The 12,533-nt window shown below is 45.1% G+C and overlaps 2 protein-coding genes across 5 annotated transcripts in view; both read right to left on the bottom strand.

The window, feature by feature from the left end:
• The window catches only part of cfap36 (cilia and flagella associated protein 36), a 37,175-nt gene extending 33,300 nt beyond the window's left edge, over positions 1-3,875 (bottom strand). For 3 of the 4 annotated variants that reach the window (XM_030379964.1, XM_030379963.1, XM_030379965.1), the window contains exons 1-3: positions 3,553-3,875; positions 2,873-2,937; positions 2,514-2,615 (exon numbers count right to left, since the gene is read on the bottom strand). In XM_030379964.1, the coding sequence (XP_030235824.1) occupies positions 2,514-2,615; positions 2,873-2,937; positions 3,553-3,652 (267 nt within the window). In that variant the 5' untranslated portion in view covers positions 3,653-3,875. Of the gene's footprint in view, positions 1-2,513; positions 2,629-2,872; positions 2,938-3,552 lie in introns of all 4 variants that reach the window. The other variant, XM_030379966.1, reaches the window with a different exon arrangement.
• A 2,130-nt stretch (positions 3,876-6,005) lies between these two features.
• The window catches only part of LOC115560067 (inactive phospholipase D5), a 188,147-nt gene continuing 181,619 nt past the window's right edge, over positions 6,006-12,533 (bottom strand). The window contains exon 10 of the mRNA XM_030379363.1: positions 6,006-7,831. Within this exon, the coding sequence (XP_030235223.1) occupies positions 7,263-7,831 (569 nt within the window). The 3' untranslated portion in view covers positions 6,006-7,262. The remainder of the gene's footprint in view (positions 7,832-12,533) is intronic.

Here is a 12,533-nt window from a genome sequence, read left to right as displayed (position 1 = left end):
CTAGGCCAGCGGTTCCCAAACTGGGGGTCGCGACCCCCCGGGGGGTCGCGGAGAGATGGGCCAGTTTGCATATTAAAAATAAAAAAAAATAATACAAAAAAATAAAATAAAAAAAATATACGAATAATTATATGAAACATTATATTAAAATACTGGCTTCAGAATAGGCTTTTAATGCACAGCCACTTTGCAGAGAGAAATCCACCTTTGAAAAGAACCCCCTGTAACCCCACCCTTTGATTCTATATTTGTCGGTTTGTCCCGCCATCGAACGTCAGTCTGATAATCGGCCCGCAGTGATTAATTCAGTGATTCAGTTTTCCTCAGCGACGACCATAATTATATCTCGTTGATTTCACGATGGAGAAATTTCTCGCACTCGGTCAAAAAAGAAAGGCTGCTGCTGCTGCTGCTGCTGCTGCAACGACGCCACCACCCGGCATATCATCGAGGACACCGACCCTAGCCAAGACAAGGAGGTTTGACGATGCTTTCGTGGGACTGGGGTTTACCAGTGTGATGGTGGGAGCTGAGGAGCGGCCGCAGTGCCTTCTCTGCCTGAAGGTGCTAGCGGTCGAAAGTTTAAAACCGAAACAAACTAAAGCGCCACTTGGAGACAACACACCCCGAACATAAAAACAAGCCGATTGATTTTTTTAGAGAAGAGCTTTTAAAAGTTCGGGCACAGCGTAGGTCTTTCACGAAATTAGCATCTACAACTGCCAATGCACAGCTCGCCTCGTATAAAATGAGCTATATACGAGGCGAGTATATAATAATAATGATTTTGAACATTATTATTATGCATAGTAACATTAATGCACTAAGTTGGGGGGGGGGGGGGGGGGGGGTGCTGTCGCGCGGGGCGGGGGGTCGCGAAAACAGTCTCAAGTCCAAAAGGGGGTCCCCTGAAAAAAAGTTTGGGAACCACTGCACTAGGCCATCTGGCCGTGGCCGTGGCCGTTTTCCCACCTAACCGTGCTCAAATCTGCCAGTGTGAGCGTGGCCAGTCTGGCCAGGCCAGGCCAGGCCAATTTGGCCACTTGGGAGAGGTGTGCTGCTACGGTACGGGCCGCTACGGTACAGATGCTAATGAGCCGACACGCGCACACGCACGGCTACGCAAGCTGAGCTGGATGACGTATAGTCCATGCGACGACCACGGACATAATAAAGGCGACGAGCCTTCATTCCCATTAAACGGCAAACATCGCGTCAAGCGGTTCAACTGTTGGTGTGTTCTCTGTGTTGTTGTCCATTGTTGTTAAAACTCTGACTGGCGGCAGACTTTATTATGGTACATGCAGCGGACGCTTGGTGACGTGTTACGACATGATGACGTATGTACAAGAGCCTACCGTGGCCATGCCACAGTTGCGACGGCCAACGGCCACGGCCAGATTGCCTAGTGTGAGTGCAGGCCAGAGAACAATGGGGCCATTTGAGCACGGTTATGTGTGAAAACAGCCAACGGCCACGGCCAGATGGCCTAGTGTGAGTGCACCCTAAAGCTCGCTGTCGGCGGCTGGCTGTAAACAGTGCTGCGCCTATGAGTAACTTATTAATCGCGCGAACGAATCGACGACCAAATTCGTTGCCAACGCATTTAGTAATCGATTTTTATCGATTTTATCGATTCGTTGTTGCAGCCCTAATTTTAACGTTGAATATTTGTTTTTAATTTTTCAAAACTGAAAATGATTTATTGAGTTAAATTCAGAGGCAAAAAATCCCGATATGTTATTTGTATGCATAAATATTCAGTGCTTAGAATTCCATGGCTTTTTATTTTCAAAATCCGATGGCACAGATTGACTTCCATACCTGTATATTAGCGAAGTTGCTGATTGTTGCCTTACTGAGGGCCCAGGGATGTACAAGGCTGTTCAACATCAACCTGTTAAAACCTTTTACATTGAATTTGGATGATCTTACCATAAGCATACCCTTGTAGGTTATAAAATATCCTATAATAAATTCATGGGAATTTCATGCAGCCTGTAGAAAATGGGATATTTATCGACTCAACATAATGGTTAGGTTCTCCTCAAGAGAATCAGTGAAGGCCTCCATACAATGGGGTCAGATTCTCCTCAAAGCATAGAGCAGCTCTAGTTCTGTGTTGACTTACGACAGCGCGTTCCTCCACACTTAGCACACAAAGCGCCTGAGCGGCCTGCTATAACTGGGTCAGCTGATCCACCCTAAGCCCCTCTCTCCCTCTCTCTCTCTCTCTCTCTATGAGGGGAGAGAAGAACAGGTGAATCAAAAAGCCGTGACATCGCACCGTATGAGGCTCAGAGGGACTGATCCTAGATGGCCGACGGTAAAACACTTTCTCTGTGACTCGGTGCGGAGATGCTCCAAAATGTAGGATTCCACACACACTGAATGAGTCTGACAGTCACATACATTCATCAGAGTGAGGTCCAAAAAAATGTATAATTCTAAATGTATATACCCAGCATGTTAACATTTGCAGGCAGGCAGTCACACACACGCACAAAGTGTACCTGCAAAGTTTTTGACTTGGCGAAGGGAGAGGTGTAGGCTTCGACAAACTGCTGCTCATTTATGCCAATCTCCTGCATGTGGTTGTCCAACAGCTTCTCTACCTGAACAGGGAAGCTGCTTACATCAGCCTGCTGTTTCATGAGTCAGCTAAATCTCAACCAGGGATTAAAAAATGTGGTAACACTATACATCACATGCTATTATAACAAAGTAAGCAACCGAGCAATCTGTGACAGCACTTTTGGCTGCTGCAGCACTGTAATAGCAATATGGAACAGGTAACATGTACACATTGTAGTGATGGTAAGTGTGGCTTAAGTTATGTTATGTTCTCCTGCATCAGTGCACACTGACTCACCAGCTGCTTGAACTGCTTGTGGATTTCCGTGTAGGTCAATTTGTTCTCGTCTTCATCGTCAAAAACTAAGGAAAAGTTGCACATTTGTTAAGTATCTTGGACCCAATATCGAAAATAAAACCTTGGGCACTTCTCATACAAGTATTCAAATGTCACGGACAGTCATTTTTAATGATTTGTATCATCCATCCATCCATCCATCCATCCATCCATCCATCCATCCATCCATCCAGAGAGAGAGAGAGAGAGAGAGAGAGAGAGAGAGAGAGAGAGAGAGAGAGAGAGAGAGAGAGAGAGAGAGAGAGAGAGAGAGAGAGAGAGAGAGAGAGAGAGAGAGAGAGAGAGAGATCAGGTGCTAAAGCTACAGCTGCCACATGAAAGTCCTTAGCATCACTGCAAATCACACGACTTTCATTACCTATAATAGTTACATGGTAAAGTTAACAGTTAAAAGTTAACTGTTCTCTTCCTACTTTGGCTCCAAAACATCAGACCACCAGTCCAGACTTCCTATTAGCTTAGTTAGCTTAGCACCCGCCCCTCGAGTACACCTAGACCCAAGCCCAGACGATCCACTACTCGGGCGGCGTCTGGGTCCACAGAGAGACGTGTTACACTGAAGAAGACACGTCTCTTTGTGCACCGAGACGGCCTACTACCCGGGTAGGAGGTCTACATACCTGAGCAGTTGATCTCCATGAAGTCCGAGACAGGAATCACCCACTCCGGACTCCCCAAATAGCCAACAATACTCTCCAGCACCCAGTCCTCCTCGGCCATGTCGGCCCACGGGAGATCAGACCCTCAGTCCCTGAGTCCCCGCTTGGAAACGACGAAGCTCACAGTCATCCCACTTTTGGTCGACATCCTCCTAAACCAGGTCTCTTTCCTTCGGTTATTTAAATTCAGCTCGTGTTGACTTGAAAAACTCCGAACGGAGGGACGCTCTGAACGCGCTACGGATAGAAGGCGGTGACGCCTGGTCGGTCTCTATGGTTACCGTGACGTCACAGAGAGAGAGAGAGAGAGAGAGAGAGAGAGAGAGAGAGAGAGAGAGAGAGAGAGAGAGAGAGAGAGAGAGAGAGAGAGAGAGAGAGAGAGAGAGAGAGAGAGAGAGAGAGAGAGAGAGAGAGAGAGAGAGAGAGAGAGAGAGAGAGAGAGAGAGAGAGAGAGAGAGAGAGAGAGAGAGAGAGAGAGAGAGAGAGAGAGAGAGAGAGAGAGAGAGAGAGAGAGAGAGAGAGAGAGAATGAATGACACAATAAGCAAAAAAATGTAAGCTCTGGCTTTATTAAAATCTACAGATTGAGTAATAAATAGGGTGCATAAAAGTTTATACAATTAAGATGCATTCCTTTGATTTCATTGAAATATAAGCTATTATATACTCACAAGGCTAACATTTCTTCATGGATGGAAGGCAGGACATGCAAGAAGCAAGCATGCCAAGTCATGTGGCTATAGCATGGCTCCGGCTTTTGTTCTATTATTACCCCATTTCCCCGTCATGCACATGGTTTCTTTAGTCTCATGTTTGTGTCTTGACATTGTGGGTTGTGCTTATTCAGTAAACAACAAATCCATACATTTGTCAAAGTGTTGTCTCCAGTCCTGTGAGTCCGGAAAGCTGGTGCCTGCATATTCTAAAAAGCATCTACTATTTTCAGTGATTCATTCATGCCAGACAGAATCAGTCATAAACATAGAGTAGCATATATTTGAAGAACATGAGTCTGTGTGAAGCACCTTCTCATGCTAGATCAGGGTAGGCCAGAGATCATTCTTTTAATGAACCCCTGGGTACATGGTGGACATTAAAGTGAGCATGTTTAACATATACAGCTCAATAGAATGAAGTCAGTTCAGAATGGGGAGGCACCCTTGTGTCCTCTTTGTAGGGTTACATCACTGCGAAAGCAATGGGGTCACTGGGATGTTTTAAGAGAATCTGGACTATGATCATGTTCGTTTTTTTAGGTTAATTGCACTCCTTTGCCAACAAAGCATTTTAGCCTCATGCAATCGTTTGCAGAAAATTAAGGTAAGCATATTGTGTCTCGTATCTCGTGTCTTGAATTCCATTTGATTGAACTATAGTGTGAGCAGAAGTGGTCCATACTGCCGGCAGTAGGCCTTCATCACAGGAGCTCATTAAGTCAATGAAGGGTCTGTATGCCAGTGGCCATGATTAACATCAAGAGACACACCTGTGTTCATCCTTAGTCTCCCACTTCTGATGGAAGGCATGTTCCTGCATTTACCGCTAGGTGACAGAAGTGGCCCATCATCAATTTGTGTTGATGTAAAGCAACCATACAAAAAAGTGTGCAAATGACATGGAAACCGCTGTTAAGTTGCCCATTGAAAAAACATTACTTTATATATCTTTTAAATTATTTGATCACATAAAAAAGCATAATCGAATGATGTTATCACTTGAATGTGTTTACATCACCAGACTATTTATGTTTATAGAAACTCCTTTATTCAAAAGCCTTGGTGCTAGCTAAAGCGTTTGGGTACAATTATAGTTATTGGTCTTATAACCCTGATATACAACATTCTAGATAATATTTCCATGCTTTTCCATATTGAAACATATAGTCCAGACCACTTTGTCCTCGAAATAATCGGCTTTGCATCAAAGCCTGTCTATTGATAATAGCAGATGCTCTGTATTCTTTCTCTCTGCGCTGTCATTATTTATTAGTAACAGTTTAATAGTAAATCAGAATCATAAATTCACCCGGAGGCAATAGTCACTCTGATCGATTAGGGTTAGCTTCGCAGATATGAATACAAAAACATATAATTCCTTAAGAATCCTTACAAATGAATAGTTCCCATTCTGAAAAAAAGATATTGCATCTTCTACAGAAGATGCAAGATCTTTGTTGTTCTTGGTGGCACAGTGCCAGCACTGCCATTTCCCACCTGCCCATGCTTTATGTCATTGAGTCTAAGGCAATGCAGTAAGAACACAGATTCACTGAGACCACATCTCAACTGAAAGCCTAACTTCTAATGTGTGTATATTTCGTAAGGCTTGTGGTTTATATATATATACAGTATATATATATATATATATATATATATATATATATATATATATATATATATATGTATACATATATAAATCAATATCTTTAACTAACACCAGTGCTGTGTAAAGAGTATAGATAACTTTACAAAATAAATACTGCATCTCATTATTAATGTGCTCTCACATGAGGTTAGGGAAATTGTTTGAGCAGTGAAAGTTTTCCATGAAGGCCCTCCTGTCCAAAGCCCGGTCAACAGCAGACCAGTTCTAGCAGGGACCTGTACGCCATAGAGCCATCTAATGGCACAGCCTTAATGTCACTCTGCTCTGACTGCTGGCCTGGAGATGGATGCACTCTGCCAATGCATTGGACCAACAGTTATCTGTCCATTACTATCAGGTTTAAGACTGTTCTTATGGTGTTCAAAGCCATCAATGGTCAGGCCCCATCTTATATATCAGACCTTTTACACCCCCACTCAGCCACTAGGTCCCTAAGATCCTCTTATAAGGGACTTCTACACATCCCCCGCTCCAGACTGAAACAAAAAGGTGGCCGGGCCTTCGCTGTAGCTGCTCCGCGCTCCCAACTGCCACCCGACATACGTGATGCCCCCTCCATTTATGCTTTTTAAATCAAGGCTCAAAACCAATCTGTATAACCTTGCCTTCCCTCCCCATTAACTATCTGTCCTCTGCACAACTGCCTTTGTTGTGTGTGGATGTCCGGTTTCATGTCTTTTATTTTTATTGTATTCTAATGTTGTTATTTTGCCTTCTGAATGCACTATGTACAGCACTTTGGTCAGTGCAGACTGTTATAAATGTGCTTTTATAAATACATTTTACTTACTTTTACTTACTAGGTGTTTCATGTTCGGATACATTGTAAGTCAGTGATCAAACTCTTTGAATACAGAGTGGGTTTAGCTACTAGATTCAGACAAAGGTTTTTGTCATTTGAGCCCATTGGGATGTCCTAAGATTTCACTTCTAGTTTCTTGAGATTTCTGCATGTTGGTCATTGTTCTCCAGGGTATCTTGGCGACCCAGCGGTCAATCAATCACTGTCTGAAGGGAAGTGCACGGCCCAAATTCAAGAGACACTCGTTGTTTTGTGATTAGCTAAATGAGCTAAAGCATAGCAGGTGATTGCTCACAAAGGACACACAAAACAATGATTAAGGAATTGGTATAGCAGAAAGTTCCCATCTCATCAAGGAAGCTCTCATCATATGAGCTCGTTGTGGTGAAGAGCGTTGAGGTCTGTGTTATTCTGTACTAATAAATCCTGACATGGTGTCCCAGGGTCATCCTACCATCGTGCCGACTGCAGGGCTCCCAGCATCATTAGACATCAGTACCAGGGGGCCACAGGGGCCCGCTCTGTAGCTCTCTGCCTCCACTGCTTTCTATTGGCTGGGTAGGCAGCAGAGATCCCATTGGACTGTCAGAGTGACTGACTTTGACGTACACCTGTCTGTCCTCCGGTTGCGTCAGCGTGGCTCTGCCCTCCTCCATGGGGCCAGCTGTGGTGGACGCCGGCCCGTTGTCCGGGGGGCCCCTGCTCCCTCTGCTAGGTTCCTGCTTGTTGCTATGGTGAAATTCACTGTTGCAGGAAGGGGTTTGGATGGGTGCTGGGAGGTGGCGTGGTGGACTTCCTGCCAGCGGGACAGTAGAGCTGTGGGGAGGTCGGGCTCCTTTGAGCGGCACAAGCCGGCTGGCCTTGTGCCGGTTGCAGACGGGCAGCAGGTCGGGCTGCAGGGAGTGCGTGTAGCGGGAGGACCAGTCCCTCTCGAAGGCATCTCTTAGCTGCTCCACCACCGTGGAGTTCCTCTGGTCCACCCCCTCCTGCTGGCTGATCACCAGGCCGGCCCCTGCGTTGAAGGTGAAATCGTTCCCCACCCAGTCCAGGTTACCTGGAGTCATGGAATAGAACCAGGGGAGAAACTCTTTTCACATCGTAGGACAACCAGAAGTTGGCTTACACTAATTATGGGTCTGCTCTTTTAATGTACCAGGGTGTAACGCCAGCCCTAACGTAAACGCTAGAATCACAGCTAGCGTCAACGCTAACGTCACAGCTAACATCACTGCTAACATCAGGACTAACGTCAGCGCTAACATCAACGCTAGGGTCACCGCTGCCAGAACGTCGTAAAAGGTAGTCCAATTCGGCGGGAAAAACCAGCCTATCTGGCAACACTGCCTGCACGTCCTCAGCGCGCTTACCTAAGCATTAATCAATGAGACCATGACTCTGATAAAAGCATAAAGGTAATCAAAATATGGCTCTAAAATACTATAAGTACTCCTCATTTTCAAACCCGCCTAGGGGGTGGGACCCACTGACCAATGCCAGAGGGTGGGACTTACACCGGGATTCCACCGGACGCGTACGCGCCGCGGAACGGCTGCGCCGCGGAACGGCTGCGTCCTCTGCCCTGCGTCCATTCCTACCGGGCGCGTAACGGCAGCGTAGCGCTGCCTTGCGAGCCAGCCGTATTCACGCGAGATCACGAGATCACGCGATAATCCTAAACCTAATGTACTCACCTTCCACTCCCAAAACTATTGCAATTAAATGCCACGCTTTGTCCTTTCTGACATTTTCCTTATAAAAAGGATGATTTGGTACATAAATGACTTCATGTTGCTGAACTTCGACAATGAGTCTCTCGTCGTCCATGTTGCCGACCCTCTGAGACCCTTTGATTGATTGACCGCTGACCTGGTGCCACCGGTCATGACGTAATAATGTTGATGTGAAGTTACATGAGCTGAGTATTGTGTTTTATTTTGAAAATTGACCGGATGCTCTATGGCTTTTACTTTTTCACTTCCTGCCCTGCTCGATCTGCTCTGTTGAAATTGACGCGGTTTAGCAGCGGCTCGCGGCAAAAATAGAAGTGCGACGGAAAGATAGCGCCGCGGCGCAACACGCCGCTCCTGGAACGCTGCTGAACCATTCCGCGGCGCGCCCAGTGGAAATGGTCTCATTGATTCGATTGGAAGCGATCAGCAGCGGTGACCGCGGCGCAGCCGTGCCGCGGCGCGTACGCCTCCGGTGGAATCGAGCCTTTAGGGGTGTATGTTATAAACGGTACAGAGTACACCGGTGTGAATATGCGCTAAGGTACGGATTTTTTACTTTCCGGGTGACCGGTGTGACCGGTAGATCACACGACCGCTAAAGAAGCAATGATGTAGTACCAGAGACACAGTCGTTTATTCATAATATCATCCGGCGCACACAGCTTTTGGCCGTGTCCTATAAGATATTCGAGAATACTCTAGGAGCTCCGGCAGAAGACTTGGAGCTCTATATCTAAATGATATAATAGAATATATAGATCTATAATAATATTAGATATAATATCACGGCCAAAAGCTGTGTGTGCCTCCAGACGATATTATGAATCTCAAACGACTGCGTCAGGTTCTCCGACGGCTCTGGTTCTTCCACTTCCACATCAATCTGAAGTAGACAGATTGACGTGGAAGTGGAAGAACTAGGGTCGTTGGAGAACCCAACGTAGTCGTTTGAGATGATATTATGAATAAACAACTGTTCTCCGACATCTCTGGTCCTTCCGCATCAATCTGAAGTTGCAGTTCAATTTGGACTTCAGAGAGTCAAAGAAAAGAAATGGGTCGTCACACATGTATATGTGTGTGCATCTTTTTTAGGTACTGATCGACGGTCTGATCTGCGACGCCCTGACCTATTTCTTCCACGAATTCAATCTCCACCATGGCCGAGAATCAATACACAGATCTTATTTTGCAAACCCGCATCTGAGAATTACATTCCGCACCCGACCAGACACGCTATACATTGAGACCGATGCCTGACCCGCACCCGTAGGAAAATTAGACACATTACATGGAACGCCTGGGAATTATTAGATCTGGGGCCGTATTCACAAAGGATCTTAGGGCTAAAAGTGGGTCCTAACTGGCGAATTTAGGAGTAACTCCTAAAAATAATGGGCGTGTCACTCTTAAATTTAGGACTCCTAACTTTTTTCACTAAGAGCAATTCACAAAGTATTTTAGGCCTAAAAGTAGCACCTAAGTCTAGGAGAGCTTAAAAGTCCTCAAGAGGACTCCTAACTCAGTAAGACCTATTCACAAAGAATCGTAAAATGCCTGCGAGACGAAATGTTAGGGTATTAAACTTGTTGTGGTGTTAGTGCGCGATGCAATAACATCCCCGACTAACTAAAATGTTTGGCCACACTACGTTATTTAGCAACAGGGGAAATGCAACTTTGCAATGCCGACGATTTAAAAATATCGCAACCATCAGTCAGCCGTGCCATAAACTTTCCTTTGGACATTCAACAATTACACAGGATCAAAGCCAACTTCATGGCAATTGCAGGTATGCCCGGTGTGGTCGGTGCTATTGACGGGACGCACATAAAAAGAATTGCGCCATCAAAAGACGAGGACGTGTTCGTCAATAGGAAGGAAGTGCATTCCATCAACGCGCAGGTTGTTTTTGATGCAAATTTTAACATAGCCTGCTGGATGTTGTTGCAAAGTGGCCTGGAGCTTCAGCTACCCATTATTCGCGCTCGGTCTGAGGCAGCTTTTTGAGATGTACCAGTTGGGTGTCACTTGCTGGGTGACAGTGACTATCCATGCAAGACGTGGCACAGTTAAAGTATAAAATGTAAGTGATTACCCAGATTACGCTTAGTCCTATGCGTAAAACACATCGTATTGGCTCTTTGACGCCTTTCATTTGTTGAATCCATCTTTATTATTGTTTACTGATTTCCTCCATATATGCTAGCTAGAGCACACAAACATACACGAAATGTTGTGGAGAGAGGAATTGGGCAGATGAAACGTCGGTTTCATGTCACCCCAGAGAGGGCAAGCACAGTAATCACTGTATGTGCCATTCTACACAACCTCTGCAAGCAGAGGAACATTCCACAGCCAAACGATGATGATGATGATGATGATGATGATGATGATGATGATGATGATGGCGATCAACATGACAATGAATTTGGCCGTGTGGAACCGAGTGGACTGGCATTTAGGGATCACTTTGAAAACACATTTTAGGTAAACACCTTGGCACAAATCAGCCAACACTTGTGTAGTTCATAACATTTATTTTCTTTTAAATTTTACGTATTTTTATTGTTTGCTTTCTCTCTCTCTTGAACGTGCAGGCTACAACGTCATTATCGTGGTCTACACAAAATTGTCATCATGCGTGTATTCTGCTAACTGCACTATAACTACTTAATAGGAATTCATTTCTAGCCTATTTCCTTGTTTTTCGGTGATTTAGTGGGCTCGTCTGAACAACCAATCACCGAACTGACCGCTTCTAAACTCGTGCACGAGAATTGACGTAATCCATAGCAACGGCGCGTCACTCTTAGTCCATTCTTAGTGATTCATCCTTAGTAAGATTAGGTCTCAGCGGCTTTGTGAATAACTTTTAAGAAAAAACTCCTACGTAAAATGTTTTAGCGCGAGTTAGGAGCACTCCTAGCGGTAAGATAAAATGCTTTGTGAATACGACCCCTGGTGTTTGGAGTGGTGCTTTAGATTGCTGTGCAAAAAAAGAACATCATCCACTTTGGACGGTTTTAGCTGACTCCGCTGCTCCTGAATAACATCTCCAGCTCCGGAGAGGCCTCGCTCGCGATCGACCCTCGCTATTCAGGGGTCCGACCCAACCAGCACCCGTGTCTGACACAGTACATTATTTTGGACTCTGGCTGAGATAACCCCCACTACGAGTCTTTACTTGTTGTGGAAGTACCAGAGACATAGGCGTCAATTCCGCTGGGGACGCGTCCCCACCAGTTATCATCAAGATTCATTTTGTACCCACCACTTGTAAAATAATTAAATGCTCTCCTCAATGCCGTGGAATGCTCACGTATAGCATTTTTGACCGCTATCAAGAAAGTGGATTTTTTGCCTCTGATTCACGTCATCTGTATCGCTCAGCAGTCCAGTAACTTATTAACCCCAGCGTATTCGGTTGCTAAGCGACGTCAACGACGTTGGCAAACAATTTCTCTGCTGATCAAAGCTACGAATGATAACAAATATATTGTAAATAAAGCCACACTGTGTGAAGTTATTTTTTCGTTTTGTCAAGTAGCCAATACTAATAATACCAATACTTTTTGGCTGGGATGCAATGATGAGGCATCAGACAATCAAGTCATTTTAGCCAGAATACATAGGTAAAAAGTAGTGGTGCAAAGGTTCACGGGTTACCCGTGATCCGTACGGATCAACCCTCACGGTTCGGAACGCAAGAATTCCGCAGATCGGCTGATAAAAAAAAAAGTTGTACGTTCACGTGATCAGCGCATGTTTAAAGTACAATTCCGGTATTAACAATATCATCAAGTATCGTAGCGAAATACAGTTTCTGTTGTGTTTTATTTGGCGTTCCGTAAATCCAATTGAAACGGGAACCGGAATCGGAACCGGACATGTTCATGTTTGGTTGTAGTCTTTTCGCTCGGTTCTCCGTATCAACAGTAGGGCTAGAACCGAGCGAAAAGACGACAACCAACCCCCTGTGCAATGAGCAATGAGTCTTCCAACCGAAATCAATGGATTTATAAA

Source organism: Gadus morhua, chromosome 15 (genome assembly GCF_902167405.1).
Source record: "Gadus morhua chromosome 15, gadMor3.0, whole genome shotgun sequence".
In the NCBI taxonomy this organism is placed as follows: Eukaryota; Metazoa; Chordata; class Actinopteri; order Gadiformes; family Gadidae; genus Gadus; species Gadus morhua.
Note: the sequence above shows the minus strand (reverse complement) of the source record. Positions and strands in the feature narration are given on the sequence as shown.